This window comes from Botryllus schlosseri, chromosome 2 (assembly GCF_051294905.1).
Source record: "Botryllus schlosseri isolate E-star chromosome 2, Bs_hap1, whole genome shotgun sequence".
In the NCBI taxonomy this organism is placed as follows: domain Eukaryota; kingdom Metazoa; phylum Chordata; class Ascidiacea; order Stolidobranchia; family Styelidae; genus Botryllus; species Botryllus schlosseri.
In genome coordinates this window covers 28,059,946-28,082,399 of record NC_137237.1, presented here as the reverse complement: position 1 = coordinate 28,082,399, position 22,454 = coordinate 28,059,946, and the positions used below count along the sequence as shown (strand labels likewise).

Sequence of the window (22,454 nt, the reverse complement as noted above, 5' to 3'; positions counted from 1 at the left end):
CAATCGCTCCGCCTTGCGTAGGTTAAATGATTTGTATGAAGCGTGAGAATCGCTATTCTTGTGTTTACATATCTCATGTTTTTGACCCAGCCGTAAAATGCCAATGCTGTCTCTGGAAAAGTACAAACTTACGATTGCTGGTGAGTGGTGATAAGCATCGTGCTCTAAAATGGACTATTATTAACTACGTAACTGTTCGAGCGTAGCCTGAAGCGTCATTTACTTTCCGATCTCTACGCGATGAACTTTAGTTGTTTCGACAAGTTCGTGTACTTAACAAGCGTCAGGTTAAATAAACTTCATTGTCCGTACCTCGCAGTATGATGTTCTGCGAACGCTATTAAAATTCAATGAAGATAAATAAAATACAGCGAGGAGCCGCGTATTTGAACAATTAAATGTCATATAGGGCATGAACCTAGGATGCTGGTGCTGGCTTTTATTGATGGTTTAATCTCTGAAGAAATGTATACATTGCTGCAGTATCAGCATTATGAACCCATGATTTGTTGAGTAGTAGAGTTATAGTGATGCGCCTAGTGGTATAGCTCTGTATTGTTATTGAAATTGTTTGTACAAAAGCCAATTCCTGGTAAACAGAAGCGATCATTCAGAACCTAATTCCGACTGGACTAGATTTGATTTGGAAGTGACCTTTGTACTGATATACATCTATGGCAGTGTTCGACGACTATGTATCAAATATCCCAAGGATTTCAATTCAAACTCGGTTTGAAGCTGGAATCTGGACCAGAATTTGGATTTGAAATTTTTATCATCCCATCTGTAACGACCAACATACACATTTTTGTGCACCATTTACCATTCTATCTAAAATTCTTATATGACCTTATACGGTTGCATATCCAACCATATTGTTACGATAGAAATCTTAATTGTAACAAAGCGGTAGTCGTTGCCGTCCTGCCCGCTCGCTTTATAGTACTTTTGTCGGATATTATAATCACGGGAAAATCGTTCGTCGGGTTCATGAATACGCAGACTCGCGGGACTACTCGTACGGCAGTGCGTTTTTGGGCTCGAATGTTGCTTCTTATGATAAACATGAAAGTATTGATGAGTAGAAGTCTTTCAACGCTCCACGGCTTCGCATGAGGATATATGCGAGTTTTGAGTATTTTTTAGGTCGATAGGTTAAGCAGTCAACGACTTTTTGACCAGCGAAAAACGTAATTTCAAAAAACGCCAAGTCACCGCAATGTAGCAGGCCGAAAATGCATTACCATCACGGACTGTTTATTCATGAATATATAATTTATATATATTATCAAATTGGATATACGTCAAAGGTATGTTCATGCGATGCATAATATCCGTATAATTGGTACACTTTTGTAGTTTAAGCCTATCATAGGGGCAGAGTGAGACAGGAACATAAGCTATGTTAGTCAGCAGGTGTGACTATGTCTTATTTTGGTCTGATGATTATGTTCAAATCTTTGATCAAGATAGATGACCAGTACAATACTCTGCTCCAGGTAATAGCCAGTACTTCCATCAGTCGTTAACAATGCAGTCGAGGTCGATGTTGTTCAAAGTCCTGCGGGGAAGTAAAAGCATCAGGGCAACGCAAAAATCGAACACGGCGACAGAGTCGGTACCCGCCCGTAAGTTTTGTTTTCGAATTTTTGTCACAGACAGCATGAGATGTGCAGTCTCGGAGTGCAATTTTTGAAATTATATTCTGCTGCATTGATTCACGACAACCTACCCCGTTGTTGTAACAATTTCAGTAACATGAAGTGATGGGAATCTACTGAAACAGTATACTTTGTGCTTGACGAAATCTAAAATCTATAAACTAACTATTTGGCATCAAACTTGTTGAACTATGAGTGTGGTGTAGAATTTTCCCCACGTGCTGGGGATGGTGTGAACCCCTGACAACTCCTCTATAAAAGGTTCGCTATGAACGTAAACGTGGACATGAACCTCTGGCGACGCGTGTACCATATTTGAGAGACAAATTGATTCGTTTCTTCAAAATGCAATAATAGCCCATTGTCTTTCGAAAATATCAAGTCGGAATAGTCACGCTTGAGCTCGTCAACTCGCCCTGTCTACAATTTACATTCACGCATGTACAATAGGGTTGTTCAAAAATCGGGGATTATCAACGAAAAACTCAAATAGTTCCGCTTCTACTAGTCAGAATTGACTAAAATTTGTTTTGCATCGTCTTTGAAGACAGCTTAACAATTTCATGGGGTTGACAGAAAAATTTGAGAATTTTTATTTTTTTATTTTTATTATTAATTTAAAAATTTCAGTTCAAGATTGCACGGCCTTTACTGGTTGGAATTGAGTCAAATTTGGTGTGCATCGTTTTCTTGGACAACCTGACGATTTAGTCACTAGGCGAGTGAGATTTGGAAAAAAAACTTTTTTTTTGAACCACCCTAATGTACAATTGTACATTGTACAAACGTACGTACGTACAAAACTATGCGTTTATATAATATAGTAGGCTTACCATACGTCCTCTTTTAAGAGGATTTGTCCTCTTTTTTGACTTTTTTGAAAGTGTCCTCGGAGGACGCCCTTTTGTCCTCTTTTTTGAGATTTTGTCCTCTTTTTTGAAAATTTAGGTCAGATTTAGAGGAAATAGCGAGTGATATGCCGCGAATTAGCGCAGAAGTGAAGCTCCGGCGTGTTTTTCGGAGGGAAAAGCGGTGATTTCAGCTCTCAGCGAAATGAAGACCTTTTTTTTTTTTTTTTTTTAGTCAACCGATCATGGAGTGGGAGAAATTTACCGGTTTTTGAGAATTCTTCTCCAGTTTTGCATGTCTGAAATTTCTGAAAAAGTGTCCTCTTTTTTCATTTCCGAAATATGGTAAGCCTATAATATAGGATTGATGGATATGAGCATGCATTCTTGAACCGGCTTGTTGAAGTTTGCATCGATCCGGATTAAATGTTTCTAATTCTATTTTATTCTTCATTTTCCAAGGGAGTAGTATTGTAACGCGCCTTTAGCTTCAGTCCGAAAAATATTGAATTTCTCACATATCTGCATGTTTACATACACAAGCACAACTTTTACCTTTGACAACGATTTCCGTAAATTGCCAATTGATTGGTTGAGCCAGTGCAGTTCGCTATCTATATAGTGCAGCGGTCGGGAACCTATGGCTCGCGAGCCATATGTGGCTCTTTTGGGTATAAGATATGGCTCTTTGCCAAATATTTTTTTTACTGAATGGTTCAATACTGCAGCAACTTGTTAGTAAATTTGAATCACGATCAGAATAATTATTCTCGTGACGGTATAAACATGTATGCGAGAGGTAAAGACGATGCCGACTTCAGGTTAGCTCGGACCCCTCTTTTCAAAATCACCGAATTTAAGTTACTGTCGCGACCAATATCACTCGTGAGTTCGATGTAGGCTACCCGACTCGAAATCTTGAGTTGCACAATAGATCGATTGATCAAAGATGGCGATGCCCATATGACAACGCAGTTATAAAATAGATACGCACGGTCTTCCTGATCTACGGCGCGAAATTAGCCGCCGTGGAAACTCGAATTACAAACAACGCCATTGCTACCCACGTGCTTGATTGGTAAGTCGCTACGTAGTACCGTCGATAAAATGAAGGCGTTTAGCGACACGTTATATGTTCCCACCGAATACTTTGAGACTTGAGAAGTCGATCAGTATTTAGATTTTCGGAATCAGTGCAACAGTTACATTCAATGATTATCAGTTATAAATTCTAAGCTATTTACTATGAATTGCGGTATCAATGACGAAGCTTAGCGCGTCTGTGCCTTACCTCTCGTTTCGGGCTTTATTATCGAATATTAAATATGCAAGTCGCCTAAATTTGGGAGGAAAATGTTTAAAAATGCAGTCATTCATGAACATCGATAGAAAATATCAACAGTAGGCTATCTGTCGGTTTCAAAATTTTCGTTCACTCATCCTGGCGACAAGTGACGATCTGCCTCACTTGGCTCCCCTGACCCCACGTCACTGATGTATCACACCTAACATTTGGTATGTATTGCTGTAGTGATCATGTGTGGCTCCACTTACGCATGTGATCATTGGTTCTCGCATTTAAAAGGAGCATCACGACGATGCATTCTCGAAACTCAAGTTTCGCATTCTTGAATAAGGTTACCAGCACGAGTACGAGTTTCTACAGAGAAAATGAGGCGCACACGACGAATCTCATGTAGTGAGTTTGTATAAGTGGTACCATGACGTCACTAATTTTCAATTGTGACGTAACAGTTGATTGACATGTATGATTCTTTGGAAGTTAAAATGGAAAAAATAAGCCAATATGGCTCGTTTGACGAAAAAGGTTTCCGACCGCTGATATAGTGTATTATATTCGTGATGTTGTGTGATTGCGGGTCAAGCTAACAGCAATCACCGTAGAGAGTATTAAATATACACAAACTGAAATAAGTGGAATATTACAAGCAGAATTTTCAAACACGACAAAAAAATTGCTGAAATTGGCCTGGTTTTAGTTTCGCGTAGAAGTTCATTCCATGCTACCAGCGCCATCCAGAGACTTATCCAAAGTTGAAAGGGAAATTAATTATTTCAACCAATGACGTTTTGATAACTTAAAACATTCTAATTTATATAAAAGGTTCACAGTGTAGAACCTACCAAGATTCGTTTGCGAACGCGACCCTTAAAATTTCTGAGGCTCACGCACCGAACGCGAACGTGAACCTCATGTTCGCACCATCCCCACCACGTGCGTGAGTGAGCTTTGTAAACAAAACAATCTTAAATCCTCCCAATAACTAATACCTTGTTGGTACTCAATATATTTTAGACTATGCGTGTCTAATCTTCTGGTGGTTTTGAAGATATCACTTATAACACGGATGAAAACACCTTTCAGACGACATTTATAATCCATTGCCATTCGATAAAATACCTGAGCCGACGGGCCTTCCGCTGGTTCGTACGGCCCTCGACTACACGCCGTTACGCGGATTCGACATCACGAGACTTCATGAATTGTGGATGAAACGGCACCAGGAATGCGGTGATATATACAAGGAAAGGATTGGATTGAAATGTAAGATCTGGAAATGTGAATCCTCTAGTTGCGCGGCAGTATTATTTGTACTTTTTTAAGATTGGGTGTTTTGTCGAACGAAGGAAGATACGGAAAGACTCTTCCGATCAGAAGGCAGAATGCCGTTTCGGTTCGAATTGCCTGCAGTGAGAGAGTTGAAAACGATGATGGGATATCCCGACTCAATAGGGAATCAAAAGGGAGAAACTTGGCATCGAGTACGAATATAATTAAGCATTTCCTTTATGCGCGAGACAATGAAGGAATATTTTCTGCCTTGATATGGTCTGAAATAGGTAGGCTACTTGATATGAACGATCCATGATTGTCATGACTGGGATGTCACAATTCACTCATGTTTTAGCGCAGTGTTTCCCAACCGGGGGGGGGGAATTCCCCCCTTGGGGGGAATTTCGAAATTTTTAGGGGGGAATCTGGCTTAATTTTTTAAGGGACAATCTGGCTTTGGCATTGTATCAGAAGATACACTGGGTTCACAAGGTTTTTAGATTTTTATGGTATAGAACTGTCAAGTAGAATTTGGTTCTTTACAATTGTATGTTTCTTTGGCGGATTTCAAGCTAGGTGTGTGTTTAAATGCATTCCGTAGCTATTACACCCCCTGATAAAGTGAGGCTCACGAGACGATTTCGTTGGGACCGCGACATCCTCTCGACCAAATTGCTACTAAGCAGGATAACGTCAAGCTGAATTCAGCACAAGGCCGCTAGTGAAATTGTTTAACTTTTTAAGCCAACATATGAGCTAACGTGAAAAACATACCGTACCAAATTCATCGATTCAACTCGAATCCATAGCATGAGGACTTGGTGATTTATTTTTCGTCAGCGGCTACCCGACCGGTCAAATTTGACTGTACTTTATCAAAGTTTAGTGCGGTCCGCATTCACCATAGTTCGGACATATCTGAATATGTTTGGCCATCAATTGCTTAGTCAAAAAATAGTTGCGCGTTAAAAAGCACATTTTTTCAGTCACAGGCAACTTTTTCATAGGGGGGAATTTAGCTCAACTATCAGCCAAGGGGGGCACGAGACAAAAAAGGTTGGGAACCACTGTTTTAGCGTGATGCCAAAATTTTCTGATCAAATAATGACGTATGCAATCAATGTAGGCCAGAGGTGTCAAACTGAACATGCGTCGCTGGTCGGATTCAAACCTTCAGGTTGCTAGTGGGCCGGACACTTCAAATGAATCCAGAACAATACATCATAATCCATGCCCCTTTTTTCATTAAATACCTTATACTCTCAAGTCTATATTAGTATATTACATTATGTTACGGTTTATACAGGTTCAATTCTAGCAACATCACCTTCTATTCGCAAACACTTGAATTGGCAAAAAAATACGATGATTGGCCATTTGAATAGTGTTATATATCATTAAGTCGCGATTCAGGTTTCTCTGGAGGCGAGGACCTTTTGAGTTAGAAGCGATACAGCAGTGCGACCACATATATTTGGATTATATTTCTATGTAACCATATTATATTCTTCGTGTATCCTGGATATACCGGTTTAGAAAAGCCGTTTTTGCTTTTGTGAATAACTAGTTTTTTGGCTCATTTGTCCATAACACTATATGAACTCCATGCTGCGTGCACTTTTTTGCCTTCGCCGAACTGGGTGTTGATATCAGCTGCTTGTTTCTAACGGCGATTAGAGTGAAACCACAAGACCGCTGTTGGGTGGCTATAAAGTGGCCGGTGAACAGTGAACATACTCGACATTTGCTGTCTTGAAGGATTATTTAGTCTCGAAGTATTTCTTACTAAAACTATAAGCATTTGCTAAAAATAAGCTTGATAATATAGATATTTGTGAATCTACTCAGAATTGCTTCACGTGCCGGATACGTCCCGCTGGCCGTATGTTTGACACCTTTGGTGTAGGCCAGAGGTTCTCAAAGGGTGGGCCACAAGAGCATTTGAGGTGGGCCACAGAGCTATTTGGAAAATTTTAGAAAATAAATTCATATTAGTTGATTATACGTAGGCTACATAAAGCTTTTCATCCGACTCTGATGAGATGTAGTGGTACGTATGGAGTCAGCATTTCAAGTCGAGAATGGGAGGCAGAAACGGCGGCTTTTCCACTGGCTATGATACCTATGACTAACAGCAACTAAGATAATTTTGCGTACATAATACCCGGAAGGTAATACTGAAGTAACCAAGTATTCCGGGTTCCGGCAGGGTCATAATGTCGTATGCCGTTGAATGGAGTGTGCGATAAACTCGGAATGAAGTGTAATTGATGTATAGATTCACTGTACTTCGGCAGGTCGTATTATTGTAAGTTAAAAATGGCCATAATTGCAAATTATTAGCAACTTCTGGTGAAGGTATACTGCACCACCGCAACGAATAGTGATGGATTGGGGATTCAGCGGAGCGCATTAATATTTGAAGTCTGTTTAAAATGTCATGCCTGGAAATCAACGTACATGATGAAAAAGTCACATGAATTGATAGTATCACTGGATTGAATATTCCGACATCGCAACTTCAGTTGGTTCAGTACGTGACATACAATGTACATTGTACGTACAGCATACATAATAAGAAAATTTTTCTCCACTTCCCTTTAGTACCCCATTCACCAATGAATTGTTTGAAGCTGGCCCAGAATGATTATACTATTCCCCTCAATAGTTGAACTAAAATCCCAATCACACAGTGAATGCAGGAATTCGAACATTATGTTTCGCGAAGCGACGGGAGCAGCGGACGATCATAAAATACTCAGAAGTTTTAGCATATGATCTACCGTACCTGCTGCACCCAAACCTCCAATTGGGGGAGCTAGAAGGTGCCCAAGATTATTTCGTTGGTCGTTTGTTGGAAACTATGCATTCAACTTGAAAATTTTCGTCGCGCTTCGCGCGACTTCATGCCCTGACGTAGGGGAGATGTGGTACCGATGGATCAAAAATTGCAAAATGATCTCTGGCCCTCAAATCTTCAGTCGAGAATAGCAGATCTTTTGCTGTCTCAACACCTCGATACAAGCTCTACCTATCGCAGACATTTACATGAATATCCGCCTTTACAAAAAATATTTATAAACGTTTAAAATTTGTTGCTCGAACGTGTCATCGGTCCCCACCCAGTGGGTCCAAAGGCACACGACCATGGGACCTATGAGACATACGCTCAAAAACTCAAATTAGTTCACTTGTTCTGGTGTGCACTATAAGCTAAGCTACAGCAAGTCAATGAAGAATGTTTCGTCGCGACCTTCAAGAATAAATTAGATTATATCAACTCAAATGTTGGCATAAAATCTTGTTTTGATTTACGCTAAAATTTACAAAATTAATGCCACATAAATATTACCCGCATATCGACATTTTGACTTTCAAATACCTCGTAATAGCGATAAAACACCACAGGTAACTATGATTTACAGCTTATATATATGTAGGCGAGTTTCTGTTGTTACGGGATTAGTTGGTCCATCTATTTTGCTTGATTTGGCCATGGTACCATAGGTCCCCCACCCCATAAATATTGTAATTGACTTGAATATAGTCAACTCGAGGATGGTATTGATTAAAAAAATATGTGCCATTATATAGCCTGATACAAGCCCTATACTTCACATCAAAAATGATGGCGGTTTTGTTGATCTGAAAGGTGATATAGAAAAATGCCAATGTCTATCCAAATTTACTTTATACCCCCTAAAACGTAAATCATTCGTCACAGACCCCATAACTCACGCCGGTCGAATTTTTTTGCATGTGAGGAAAGATACTGCCAGCATGCAATTGTGCACAAATTCGTGGAGTGTGATCATGGAATTATCATGGAGAATTTTTAAAGTATTTTCGGTCCCAGTGATCCATCGGTACCACATCTCCCCTATTTCTATTTTAATTTCATCAGTACATAAGGAGAAAAATGCGCATATTTTAGAGACAAAGTAATATCGGCGCCGTCGATTACCACGCATTGAACAGGATTATGACTTGAAGATTAGAGGTGGACCACAGCACATTTTCAAACCGGAAAATGGGCCACGGCAAAGAAAGGGCTGAGAACCCCTGGTGTAGGCGTTCACCGTACCGCAGTCAGACTCTCGCATTTCAGATTATAAAAATGGTCCTATGGTCATACACAGAGCAATTCGTTTTTGTGACAAAGTGTCATATTTTTGGGTCTTGACAATGATGAACTTTACCGACGTTCTTTCAGCTGCGTCAGCCCGTAAACAGAATTTTACTAAAAAAGCAAACAGTGTGGAAGTACTCCAAGGAACAAAGAGATGTATGTAAAGAGATGGTATCGTATATGGAGAGACGAAGAGATGAGAATCTGGAGGTTTGTAATATAGCAAATTTAGTGTTACATTACTGGAGTTCATATGTTTCCTTCTACGCTAGGAGTTTCAACTTCCTTTGCTCATAACCCACTAAAAACTAGCGTTCAATAAAAACCTTACTGCAAAATGTGGGAAGCGGATCACTAAAAACATTACTTTCGCAATGGCAATGTCCTTACAGATAATGACAAATATTAAAAGGACGGTAATACAGCCTTAGATATATGGCATACTGGCTCTGCTGCCCACTGGAAACAGCGTCATGGCCCGTAGGCTGAAAATCCTGATTCCACGCCTTTCCCAACCCAGAATTCCTCATTGTTTTATCCGGGTCAGAGGTGCCGTATAATCTAGGGTTGCCATACGTCCGGAATAGCCCGGACATGTCCGGAATTTTGAAGGCTTGAAGTAAGCTCATAATTTTTCGTAAATCAACATAGTCAATATTATTTTTGGGCAGATTTATACTACATGAAATTGTCGTCACGCTGCGCGCGATTAAGTATCACATATCTTAGTTTTAATATGGGGACTACCACCCTCGTAAAAACTGCGATAAAAAATAGAATGTAATTAACATTCATTTACTAAAATAAGTCTAATTGTAATTGCAATTACAAGATAATGGTATATTCATAGAATCGGTTTAGGTCGCTGGGATGCTTATTCAAAGATAGTGGTTCTAAACCTGGGGGTAGTTTGCCTTTATTCTGGGGTTCGCAAAGGTTTTGAACGTAATCAGCTTTCAAAACAGGCCGTGAGTAAATCTGGGCAAATGTGCCTACCTTTAATTAGTAATCAGCTTATCAAACTTTAAGCTGGGAACGGAACATTTTCAAATCGGAAATGGAGTAACGACCATAAAAGGTTGGAAACCACCGGATGTGTGGTGTTTATATAGCTCAGTGGTGCCGTGCGCCCCGGCATTATGTTGATAAATAATTTTTTCAGTGTGACATGAACATGACGTAACGATGTACGATTACGCTCGCCTTGCATTTTCGAAGTCATCATTCTCCACCAGCTCTGCCGCTAACTCTGATCATGTGGGCGGAGAGAGGATCGAAATTATGTAGTCATGGTTGTAACCAAGTCACATGGTTCCGAGTCACGAGTCAATCTTACTTTTGTGGTTTTGACTCGAGTCAAGTCGAGTCATTTTCAATTCATCACCGAGTCGAGTCCGAGTCCAAGTCACCGTTTACTGGGTCAAGTCCGAGTCATAGTGTTATGACTCGAGTCCGACTCCAAGTCACAGTATTGAAGTCATGTTCATCTCAAGTTTTCAATCCTGCTTGGGTGATATCGAATTCCTTGCTTGCCAAACATGCTTATTTTGTCCCTACCAGAGTCTTGGCACATGTATATTTAGGTAGATTACGGACAGTTCCTGGCCTCATTTACCGATGCTACAGATAGACGAGACAGGCCGCCAATATGATAACTTTACTAATCGTAGAACTTAAAATCAATCTTGTCGGTCTGATAGATCAAAAATACAAGCATTCAGTTTTTATTACGACCACATCGACGACAGCTCACAAATAGCTGATTGAGAACCAACGAATTCAAGTCTACATACTATCTGATAGAGAACCTACGAATTCACGTCGACAAATAAGGTGATAGAGAATCAACAGATGCATGTTTATGTAGGGGTATTTTCACCAGGCCAGCATGCTGTAAAAGCGTGCATGCAGCTATGGGCAGGGACCAAAAACAGATACCTTTTGATATTACCAAAGGTTTTCCCAACTGCTTTACAGACTACATCGCAGTTACAGCATTGGAGAAATATTTGGGGCTGTTAAAAAACATTTTTTCCAATTTTCCGGCTACTTCTTAGAATTGTTAGATTGCCTGAAAATAAACTCAAATTCGGCTCAATTCCGACCGGTAGAAAGTTATGCTGTGGGAGAAAATTTTGGATTAATTAGGAATAGAGATTTTCGAATTTTACTGGCTACCTCATGATATTGTTAGATTGTGTAAAAATATGATTCATAGCAAATTTGGCTCAATTCCAACAAGAAGAAGCGAAGTAATTAGAGTAGGATATTTTGGATATGAAAAAATAGTCGACTTACCACTAGTATGTAATTATATTATATGAAAGAATTTCTCACTAAAAATACTCCATTAATTTACAAATCCAAAATTTTCTCTTCTCATATCATGGATTCTACTTTTTTAAATTTAACCAGATTCAGTGTTCTTTTGATGCAACATAACAATTTTATCAAGTAGCCATCAAGTAAAATAAAAAAGAAGTTATTTTTCAACAGCCCTATTGTACAAACATCACACAACATTAGCCATACATTATTACTCACGTGCACAATGCGCATACCTAATAAAACGTCAAATGGACGGAGGGTATTGTGTGTTTTCACAGACGGCAGATCAAATCAATGATGAGTTACACTTCAAAAATACCAAAGTGGAGAGGAGATCCTCAGATATATTAAAGCGGCATGGCCTTAGAATAAATCCACATCTACCGAATACACTTTTCACTGGTGCACTAGATGCAGGAATTGACAAACATTTTTGAACCTCACTGAAGAGCACTGGATACTCATTCTTTCTAGTCGCCAAAAATGCAAATAATCATCGCCTTCAAATCTACACATGAGCTTATCAGTCTCTTCCAAGTACTTGACCATCTGAGTCATTGCATTGGCTCTAATTGAACTTTGCTTCGATTCTCTGCTTGTATGACTGAAAAGTCTTGAGTACTTTGATTGCGGAGGATTTATTACCTCTTCATAACTGGATGATTTTGTACAATGCATTGCTACTATGTACCATTGTCTGTTGTTCTTACGGCGGCCTATCTGATATCAGACTAGTGCAACAAAAGCAGTGGTGACAAATAGCGATGTCGGCAGAATTCGTCAGATGCGTTGATCTAGCCATTACGATTCGCAAATTTCTTCGTCTTCAAGTCATATAGAATAAGCCGAGTCAATGACTTGAGCCGAGTCAATGACTCGAGTACAAGTCGAGTCAATCCAAATATTGACTCGAGTCGAGTCGAGTCATTTTCCCATTTCAAGAAAATGACTTCGAGTCAAGTCGAGTCACAAAGAAATCGTGACTCGAGTCATTACAACCCTGTATGTAGTAATATATGGAAGAATCGATATTATTGACATTATTCATTCAAATCATTTAACGACCAGATCCATATAGTAAGCCCCCAGCAGTTGAATCGATTACCCTACGGTGGACCCAAGATCAGTGTTTATTTGGGCTGGAGGGAGCTGAAAAATGTGACCTCGGCCCTGGTTACAACTACAACACACAACCACATACTCCTGAACCGGATCGTGACCACCTCTTGTCGATAGACAAAGCTTTGCTGGTGTGACGTCATATTGATCGACAATGTGCTCATACCTCATTTTGAAATCCGCTAGTGGGCGCTAAAGAACGTCCAGAACTTGTGCCACAAAAATATGGTAACCCTAGTATAATCAGTTAATCACCTACATCGCTTCGAAATGGTATGGTTGAGATTCCACTGAAAGACTTATCCAAAATACTAAGCGTCACTAAAATATATGCGACGTCAGGCGCCGGATGTTACTAGCTTGCTGCACTAAGAAAGAAACTTTGATGATCTGGGGCACATCTGCCAACAATTTCGTTTCAAGATTTGCAGCGTGGATGCATTATATTGATGTTGATAATAAATGATAATTGCAGATAAAATACTGTCACACACATTAAACTTGAAAACATGCCTGTAAGTAAGGCGCTGTATTTTCAGGTATTTTATATATAAATGGATATTGGTTATCTCCATAGGTTGTGATTCATCAAGGTGAAAGGTGCTACTAACGTCACCAGGAAAAAGTAGAAGTAGGCGTTCTCACATGACTACCTTTGACGTTTAAATACCTCTGGTATCTCAATTAAATGGATTGCAATAAAATGATATTTTTCTTCGTTCAGATTCCAGGTTATGCAGAAGCCTTACAAGTGTGGGCCTTCGAAATGGCTGGAATATTTATTTTCAATACCCAAGTGGGTAAGCAATTTTTCACTACTTGGGTCGGATCATTCAAATCAATCTAGGATTCGATTTTTTGAATTCACTTGTCGTTTCGGCACTATCACATCTTGTCTTTCCGTCTGATTGGGGATATTCGTGTATAGGCTTGCTTCGGGAGGATGTAGCGACTGAAGTTGCTGCTGTTTTTGAGGGGTCGTCGAGGATGCTGGAGTACGTCGGAGCCGGAGCAATCGGAGGTCCCTGGAGGTATTTCCTGAAGCCGGTGAGTAAAATTATGAGTTTCCTTCAAGTTGCACTTCACATCATTTTACGTAGACGCGAAACTGAGTGACATCTCATTTAAGTGACAGCTTATTTTGGTGATAGATGGTAATGGGGCTCTTTCGAGGGGTACCAATGAGAAGAATCCATTATAACGCATCACTCGGTGATATGACAATAAGATGACGCGAAATTTTTCACTGTCATCAAGGAGGACGTGTCTAAAGATGTTTGAGAACCGATGGTTTAGAAGGTTGATTTCTAACAAAATACCAAATCCAATTGAGTAAGTTAAGAGCCTTGTAGGGCAGGGGTGGGCAATTATTTTCCTCCGCGAGCCACATGAGAAGTAGAAAATACGTTGGCGGGCCGAGTGAACATTTTTAGCTATATTCTCAACCGTATTTTAAGTTTTGTTTCTTGATTACATTGTTAGTATACGCTGCTCAGTGAATGTCTTGATATTAATAGGTAATGAGAAATTGCCGGTTGATTAAAAAAATATCCATTTGCCGTCATGATTGGAAACAATGTTGAACATGATTATTATCAAACTTCGGCTTCGCGCCACCCTTCTGATGCTTTCACGCCCCCAGTTCGAGAATCACTGCACTGAAATGTACATGCAATCGTAAAATGCTTGTTTTCTTGGTCGCTGCCTTTCGAGCAGTGTGCACTATGCACTGTGCAGCTTAAATAGCCTTTATGTTGAGCGAAGCTTGCAGTTTTTCTGAGCTTCGCCTTCCCTAGACCGAGTGCTTCGTGTTTTTGTCATAAGACCGACTTTTATTTCATTCTTTAATCTCGGCGACAAAAACTAAAACGACCGGTTTACCCCTGACTCCAGTATACAAATGTTTAGTGCTCTAAAGTGTGAACCTAGAACATCTTTGAATTTCAGTCTTCGGCATCCTTTTTTTTTGGCTTTTTTATGGATGGTAGATATGATGAGTCATATTGTAATCGCGAGTACTGATTGACGTGTTTTGAAAATTTGGGATTTGGAAACGTATCACGTAACAATTTGAAACACATACAGTATGATGCGTAATGTGACAATGGCAACTAAGAAGGTTTGAACTAAACTATATGGAAAGAGTGATTTCTTGTGACTTCAATTGCTACTCATACTTTGTCACATTGCCTTTATTTTGAATCTGGATTACGCAAGCGAGGTTAGTGGGCAAGCGTAATCGTGGCATATTATTGAACAGGCTTCAAAGTAAACGAATTTCCTGATCATTTGATACAGCCTATGGTTTTAGTCATTCAAAAAGCAAGTTTTATATTTTGAATTCCAAGCAACCTTTGACGGGCCGCAGAGAATAGCTTCGCGGGCCGCATTTGTCCCGCGGGTCGCACTTTGCCCAGGTCTGTTGTAGGGTGTGTTTCGTTTCATGTACGGAGCTCTTGACCTGAAATGAAGCTCAAACGCCCCTAACAAAACCGTTTTTTAGCAAAATTGCTGTTGAATTTTTGCAAAAAAGTGTGATGGGATGAGTGGATTCTGATTGCAAATTCAGAATCAGCATTGTCGACTTAGCTAAACTCAATACAGCGTTTTTAAAAGATAATGAAAAAGTTGAAAAATATCGCCTAGTATAATCCATTTGGGCGCAATTAATGAACAGTGCAAACTTTTGGTCAAACGTAAGCAGGTAACTCCAAGACCGGCTAAATTTACAATAATAATAACTGGTGAATGGAAAGGTCCGATGAGTAATCGTAATAATCGTTGAATTATGTATGTTCTTTCGCCCAAGATACACAATGTACAATGCGATACACAAGACGCAATGTGATGTAATGAACAGATAAGATGATGCCGAAAGCAGACTTGGACAGCTGTATAATTCTAGCTGACTAAATGGACTTTTAATAAAGCATGGGTTACGAGCCTGCGGCCTTAGAAAGAAATTTGTGCGGCCGTCGACACTAACGTTACCATATTTTGGAATCGGGACAGGAGGACACTTTGTTAAATCATAAAAAGTTAGATTACCGGAATTGAAAATAGCTGATTTTAAAATTTTTAAAAAGGAAATCGTGTTGTGTTGACTAAAAAAAACCTCATCATTCGGACTTGACTCCCGAATGACCTGCTCGAACGTCCGCTTTGCGTATTTCGCGTCATTTATGGCGTTTTTAGTTGACCAGGACCATTTCACTAGCTGTCAAAACTGTAAAGAGGACGGATTTCCAAAAAGGAGAACATTTAGGCGTCCTCAGACGACATTTTCGATTTCCTGAAAAAGGAGGACAAATCCTCCTAAAGGAAGACATATCGCAACTTCGGTTGCATTTTATACAAATGGTTGTTTCAAACAGTTTGTTTATAACAGTTTTAAACAGTGTTTTAACCAAAGGCATTTTAAAATAAATCATGATTTTTTGACATAATTGTGTAAATACGTTTCAAAAATCATGTTGTATGAGCCTACGGACGATTACCACCAGATATAGCCGACGTATACGATATGGGATGGTTGGAAACCGCAAATAGATATTTCGTCAATGGAGCTATATTTACCCTTTATTTTCAATTGTCAATGTGAAACTACTATGACGTCACAATTGATTGTCTGCGACGTCGTGGCTTTAAAAAACATTACAAAACATGTTTTAAACAAGGGCCTTGTTTTACACATGTTTGTTTCAAATTGATTTTTGTTTTAAATGCAGCCATGATCGTAACCCTAGTCAACACGTAATTCAATTAGTATGCATGTGTTGGCGGCCGTCTACATACAAATTGAGTTAACGAATTGACTCCCTAACATTTTAGAGATTATAATTCATCTTGAAATTTTGTTCGTGCTGCGCTCGACTCAAGGGGAATTCATTTTTCGATTTTAACATACTAGCGTCATTTGCAATCCGAGTCCCACAGTACAGATGTGAAAAACAGAGGACAATGATGAGCCCCGTATAGAAATACCATATTGGAATCGTGTGCCATGTTCCTCAAAAAAGAAATCTGTTTCTGGTACGTCTTGGCGATTCCAATATATTTCCACTATAGCGACAATACTGATGGGAGGTCAAGAAATAACTGCATGCAACACAGTGACTAATAACAATCGGTCCACTCGAAGATCCATCATCATTTATAACTTGTCCTAAATTTTCGAAAACACTATCTCCATCAACTCTACCGGTGAATCCGATCACATGGGCTGAGAAAGGATAAATGTTTGGCAGTAATACGTGAAACTACAAATATTAATGACGAAATTCATTCGTGGACCTGAAAAAATTTCGCGCTTGACGCGACCATAACGAGCAGGGCTGTGGAGTCGGAGTCGGAGTCTGGCTAATTTTCGCTTGATGGAGTCGGAGTCGGAGTCGCGAAAACTATAATGGCTGGAGTCGGAGTCGTGGGGAAAATACTGACTGGAGTCGGAGTCGGAGTTTGTGAAAATGACCCTGACTTCGACTCCGATTCTGACTCCAACTTCTCTATCATGAAAACATTTGCTTTCAAAGGATTTTCAATAGAATTTTTATGTACCACCAATCACTGTTATTAATAACCATACAGATCAGGTGCGGCCAGCCCGTGGCACGCAGGCCAAATTTGGCACACGAGAAGGTTTGGTGTGGCCGGCGAGGTAATTCTCGAAATTATTTATAACATCAGGTACAATTGCGAGGCCAACCAAAATTTGATTAACATGACCGCGAAATTTGATGATGACTAAAACAACAGTTTTGACGCATTGACGTATCCAGGGGCCAGCCATTCAGTATTGGAGCCCCCTTCTGAAAATTATAAATACATATTATTCACAGAATTGCGTCTAACTGTATTCGCAATTGAGAGATAACGTGTCGTCCAACATGCGGCTTCGCTTGAGCACTCGCAGCGAGATCGTCGACGACGAAACATATGCAAAAAATATTAGAGGCATTTTCACCGCTGCCGACGATTTTGCTGTCTAAACGTCGAATAATCCTGTCCTTGCCAAATGAGCCCAGTGGTATACAGATGCGACCCCCAATGTATGATAGCAACATAGTTATTGATATAATTCAGTCATTATCCTGCAAAAAAATTTTGCACTTCGCACGACCGGGGCCTGATAGGACACTGCAAAGTTGCATGACATATTGTTATCAATTTTATGGCGTATTAATGTAAGTCTTGTTTGAAATGTTACCTAATTTGGCTCGCTCCTATCGGACGACTAGAAAAATGTTATCAACATTCCAGTTGCCCGCGCAATGGTTTGTAAATCTCATGTGTCCCTTTGGCCGAAAAAGTTATGCCCACCCCTGATATCGATAAAATTAGACATTACTTGCAAATTACAACTCAGTTGCAGAGGGGAAGAAAATCGCAATATGCAATACGCGATGCAGTCAAAATTGATGCAATTTTTGGAATTATACCATGATACTGTGACAGAACAAATGCATCGGCTGGTTTTGTAAAATTGTATGAATGATGTAAATATAGGCAAATGATGCTCCCCACTTGGCAAAATTAAAAATATTTGTAGTGTAGCTTAGCTGTTTGGGTCGAACAAATGATTAAGAAAGACTGCAAGTCCCAATCCTTGAATATCTTGAAGGATATTTAGCAAATCTTTCTTTCATGTTAATTGCATAGTGGATAATTCGAGCTGTGCCACAATCAGGTCTTTGGAGCAGCCGTAAATTTGCATTGCTCCAGCTCCGTCTCCGGAGCTTCCTTCTATCATACATTAGCTTCGGCTCCAGCTCCGGAGCCGCATTATTACTACTGCTCCGGCTCCGGCTCTGAAAACCATCGAAGGTGTCTGTCTATATCAGGGGTGGGCATTGGGCAACCCGCGGCCTACAGGCCATATGTGGCCCGCGAGAAGGTTTTGAGGAGCCCGCGAGCTAATTTCCCATTATATTGTCGAAATTCTGTTATATTATCGAAATTGAATTGCTCAGATTGTGAACTTGCAAGGCCAACCAAAAAAATAATTAGTATGGCCGCTACACTAGGGATGTTGATGACTAAAATATCAGTTCCGACGCATTGACAGACCCAGGGTCCAGCAAGTCACATTTTTAGTAAATCGTCGTACATTACAATAAACTAAAAAAGTAGTAAACTTTTTCTTCACGCTTCGTGTGTTTAATTGTCACACGATTACTTTCTCTGTAGCCTACCCCACCTGAAAATGAAAAAAATGCCAGATTTAGCCGATTGAGTCTAACTATATTAGCAATTAAGAGAGTAAGTATATTCGCGTTTGCCTTCACAGAAAGATCGTCGACGATGAAATGGGGGCACAAAATGATTGTCGTATATTAGCGGAAATCTTCGATATCGATATGTCCAGATGCCGAATAGTCCTGTCCTTGCAAACTGAGCCCAGCGGGTGGTATACAGTCGACCCACAATATACCCAAGTAATAATAAAATTCACTTTGAAAATTTTACGCGCCTGGCGCGGTTAGTTGGCAAAGCACTCGTTCGTCAATTTCATGTGGCCCTTTAGCTGAAAAGGTTGGCCATCTCTGGTCTATATAGATTACTAATTTACCCGTAGGTTAGTTATCTATAGTAATCTAGCGTCTGTCAGCCGTCAGTAACATCGGATGGAGCGACGAAGACATAGGTGCCGCCTGCCGGCTTGTGACGACATAATGAATACTTAGTCAATTGTCGATAACATCACAGTTGCACTAGAACGCACTTTACTCCGTGCCATTGCTGTGTACAGCATTAAAGTTCTGATGCGGCGTTTTAACACTGGCACTATACTCGGTAACATAAAGTAATGCAGCTCAATTCAATCTTTAAATGTGCGATTATTATTCAACTGCAACTGTAGTAAGAGCAATATGGGCGGATATAAGGACGTGATCAATAGAAATTCGATTTGTACCAAATGACCAATGGTTTGACGTTCGATATTGGTGCACTCGCTACCAGTCCATCCGGTGTCGATCAAGTTTATCAGAATAAATATTTTACCGTTGAAACGAATCGAATAATCGAATTAAACACTGTGCCATGCACATTGCGCCATGCCCATAACGATTTAAACTATATGCAGTATGCAGTATGCACTTGCACATTGCACATTGCACATTGCACATTGCACATTTACAAGTTTACGAAACAGATGATTACAAATTGGAAATCGCGTATCAAATCAGTAATTTGTCTCCAACATAAAACACCAGGGGGTTTTGGGCTATTCTTTTGCCATCCCCTATTTACGCTCGAAAATCCTTACTTGAGTGAATGACAATGATGCGCTGTAATGAATTCCAATTAGCATGCATAATTGCATACTTAATAACACTGTCCAATTTCGCAGCCCGAATAAAGAACTATCACGATAAGAACGAGTATTTGCTCATCCAATTCATAGCAACGATGAGATGGAATTTCTCGGCTCGTGCTCGTCATATCGACATGTGCAACGAAATCACGTTTTTATCCTCTCTCCCATTTCGCGTAATACATAGTGATCATGACTTTCGAACCGCATACAATTGGCCAACAAGGTTGTGCTGATGATGAAATTGCAGGTATGCCGAATACCCACAATATTCACAGGCATATTTCGCATATCGAGGTTTGGCACTAGCGCATGAAAATTGAACATTGAACATACGACTGCTCTGCTGTTAAATCCCTAGGAACACGGTTAGTCGGAAAAGGAAGCGCCAAAGAGGAAAAGATTCTTAATTTCGCGAAGGCCTGCTGTTGAATTATGTGAACTCAGCAAATATGGTTGTTGCATATATAATAGTATCTTATGAAATACGTCGGAGCTGGAGCCACCAGTCAAATAACTGGCTCCAGCTCCGGCTCCGGCTGAATTTTATGTAGAGCTCCGGCTCCGGCTCCAGCTCCGGTAAAAATACACGGCTCCGGGGCTCCGGATCAGGCTCCAAAGCCCTGGCCACAATGAAACAATATTGCATGCCACCGTTAAGCATATGTTTGCATATGTTTAATGGTTGTATGATAGTCATTCAACCGACAGTGTGGCATATAATTTTCGAAGTAAATTGGTAATACAGTTGGAGTCGGAGTCGCTACGTTTAAAGACCAAGAAGTCGGAGTCGTTACGTTTAAAGACTCAGGAGTAGGAGTCGGAGTCGCTATATTGAAAATGTGTGGAGTCGGAGCCGGAGTCGGTGGTAAAATTTACCGACTCCACAGCCCTGATAACGAGTCCCAGAGACAATTCGACCACTGGCGATTTCGGTGCGCATAGTAAGCCGATATGAATGAATAGTTTATTCCAGAGTTCACCGGGAGGTATTTGGCGTTCAGTTAGTTCATTACGACTGTGCCCTGGAATCCGGCCGTAGGCAACATGAGTAATAGAAATGAAGCGGCCGTGAATAGCAAAAAGGTTGCCCCCCCCCCAAATTAGAGCGAAATGCCGGTAATGTTATTCTAATCTAATTTGTTCAATGTTTCATTGCTCTAATTCTAATCTAATTTCTGGTCTTCCTGAAAATGCAACAGGAGAACTTTATCGTGCGAAACCAGCTCAGTTTATTCTAGAGAAATTTGCCGTTCGCATGCTTATAAGAATCGACTGTGATTTGATATGAACTGAGCTTCACGCAAATACCAAGATGTCGCGAATTCAGTAATTCTAAATATAATCTTATTTCGAAAAACCTGTGTAGCTAGAATTCTAATTATAATAATCAAATTTTGAAAAGCTGAAAATTTTCTAGTTGGCATAAAAAGTATGCTGCAATGAAGGTCGAAGCATTTGCGATAGTCGTTGAAGCAACCCAAAACAAATACCACTCAAAAAATCATTACAAGACGAAAAACCCAACTTGAACATAAATTGGGACCGAGAACTAGAAAAGCCCTACTATATGTAAATGCGCATGCTCATGTCCGGCAGCGTGGCAAATGCACATTAGATAATTGAGAACATATCTTGCGGGTGGTACCCAAGACTTTGGAATCTCTTCCGTCTTGCTATCACCTATTGCTGCGATTTCCGAAAAGTTCTTATGCTGTATTGCGTAGCGCGAATTTTACAGCTGAATCATTTCGACAGATAGACATGCTTACATGAATATTTCAGAATTTTTGGCTGATTAAAGCTATTTCTCTACACTGCAGGGCCTGAAGAAATGTCTCCTGAATTCGAAAAACTTCATGCTCACCATCGTAAATGAACAGATGTCGAAAAAGAGCATAAAAGGCAGCTTACTGGAGGAAATCATGAGCATAGAAACCCTCACTGAAGAGTATGTATATTTACGAATAACACTATTTCTTGTTTCATTGATGACGATTCTCTTATTGAAGCTGTAATTATTATGGGCAATTAGGGTTATGTTTAAAACAAAAATCAATTAAAAACAACATGTTTGAAACAAGGCCCTTGTTTAAAACATGTTTTTTATTGTTTTTTTGTTTATTTGTTTTTTTTCAAGCAATGGCGTCGCGAATATTAAATTGTGACGTCATAGTGGATTGGTATTGACGATTGAAATATAGGGTAAATATAGCTGCTTTGACGAAATAGGCTTCCAACCCATGTCATATACGGATCAAAAATATCTTTAACCAGGACTACATCGTCATGAGGCATTTTTACGGTCGACGGTCATCATCATCAGAACATTCATTCCGTACCAATGCTCTATATCTACGTACTACAGCTGTTGAACCGACTATTTCGCGGGTTCCAACCATCCCATATACGCATATAGTATACGTCGGCTATATCGGATGGTAATCGTCCGTAGGCTCATGGAGCATGTTTTTTGAAA

At 39.9% G+C, this 22,454-nt stretch overlaps 1 protein-coding gene across 1 annotated transcript in view; it reads left to right on the top strand.

Moving 5' to 3' along the window:
• Nucleotides 1–1,348: 1,348 nt before the first annotated feature.
• Nucleotides 1,349–22,454, top strand: part of LOC145434353 (cytochrome P450 10-like) — a 29,541-nt gene continuing 8,435 nt past the window's right edge. The window contains exons 1-7 of the mRNA XM_080311717.1: nucleotides 1,349–1,628; nucleotides 4,896–5,075; nucleotides 5,136–5,293; nucleotides 9,298–9,423; nucleotides 13,385–13,460; nucleotides 13,589–13,707; nucleotides 21,799–21,926. Of these exons, the coding sequence (XP_080167843.1) occupies nucleotides 1,532–1,628; nucleotides 4,896–5,075; nucleotides 5,136–5,293; nucleotides 9,298–9,423; nucleotides 13,385–13,460; nucleotides 13,589–13,707; nucleotides 21,799–21,926 (884 nt within the window). The 5' untranslated portion in view covers nucleotides 1,349–1,531. The remainder of the gene's footprint in view (nucleotides 1,629–4,895; nucleotides 5,076–5,135; nucleotides 5,294–9,297; nucleotides 9,424–13,384; nucleotides 13,461–13,588; nucleotides 13,708–21,798; nucleotides 21,927–22,454) is intronic.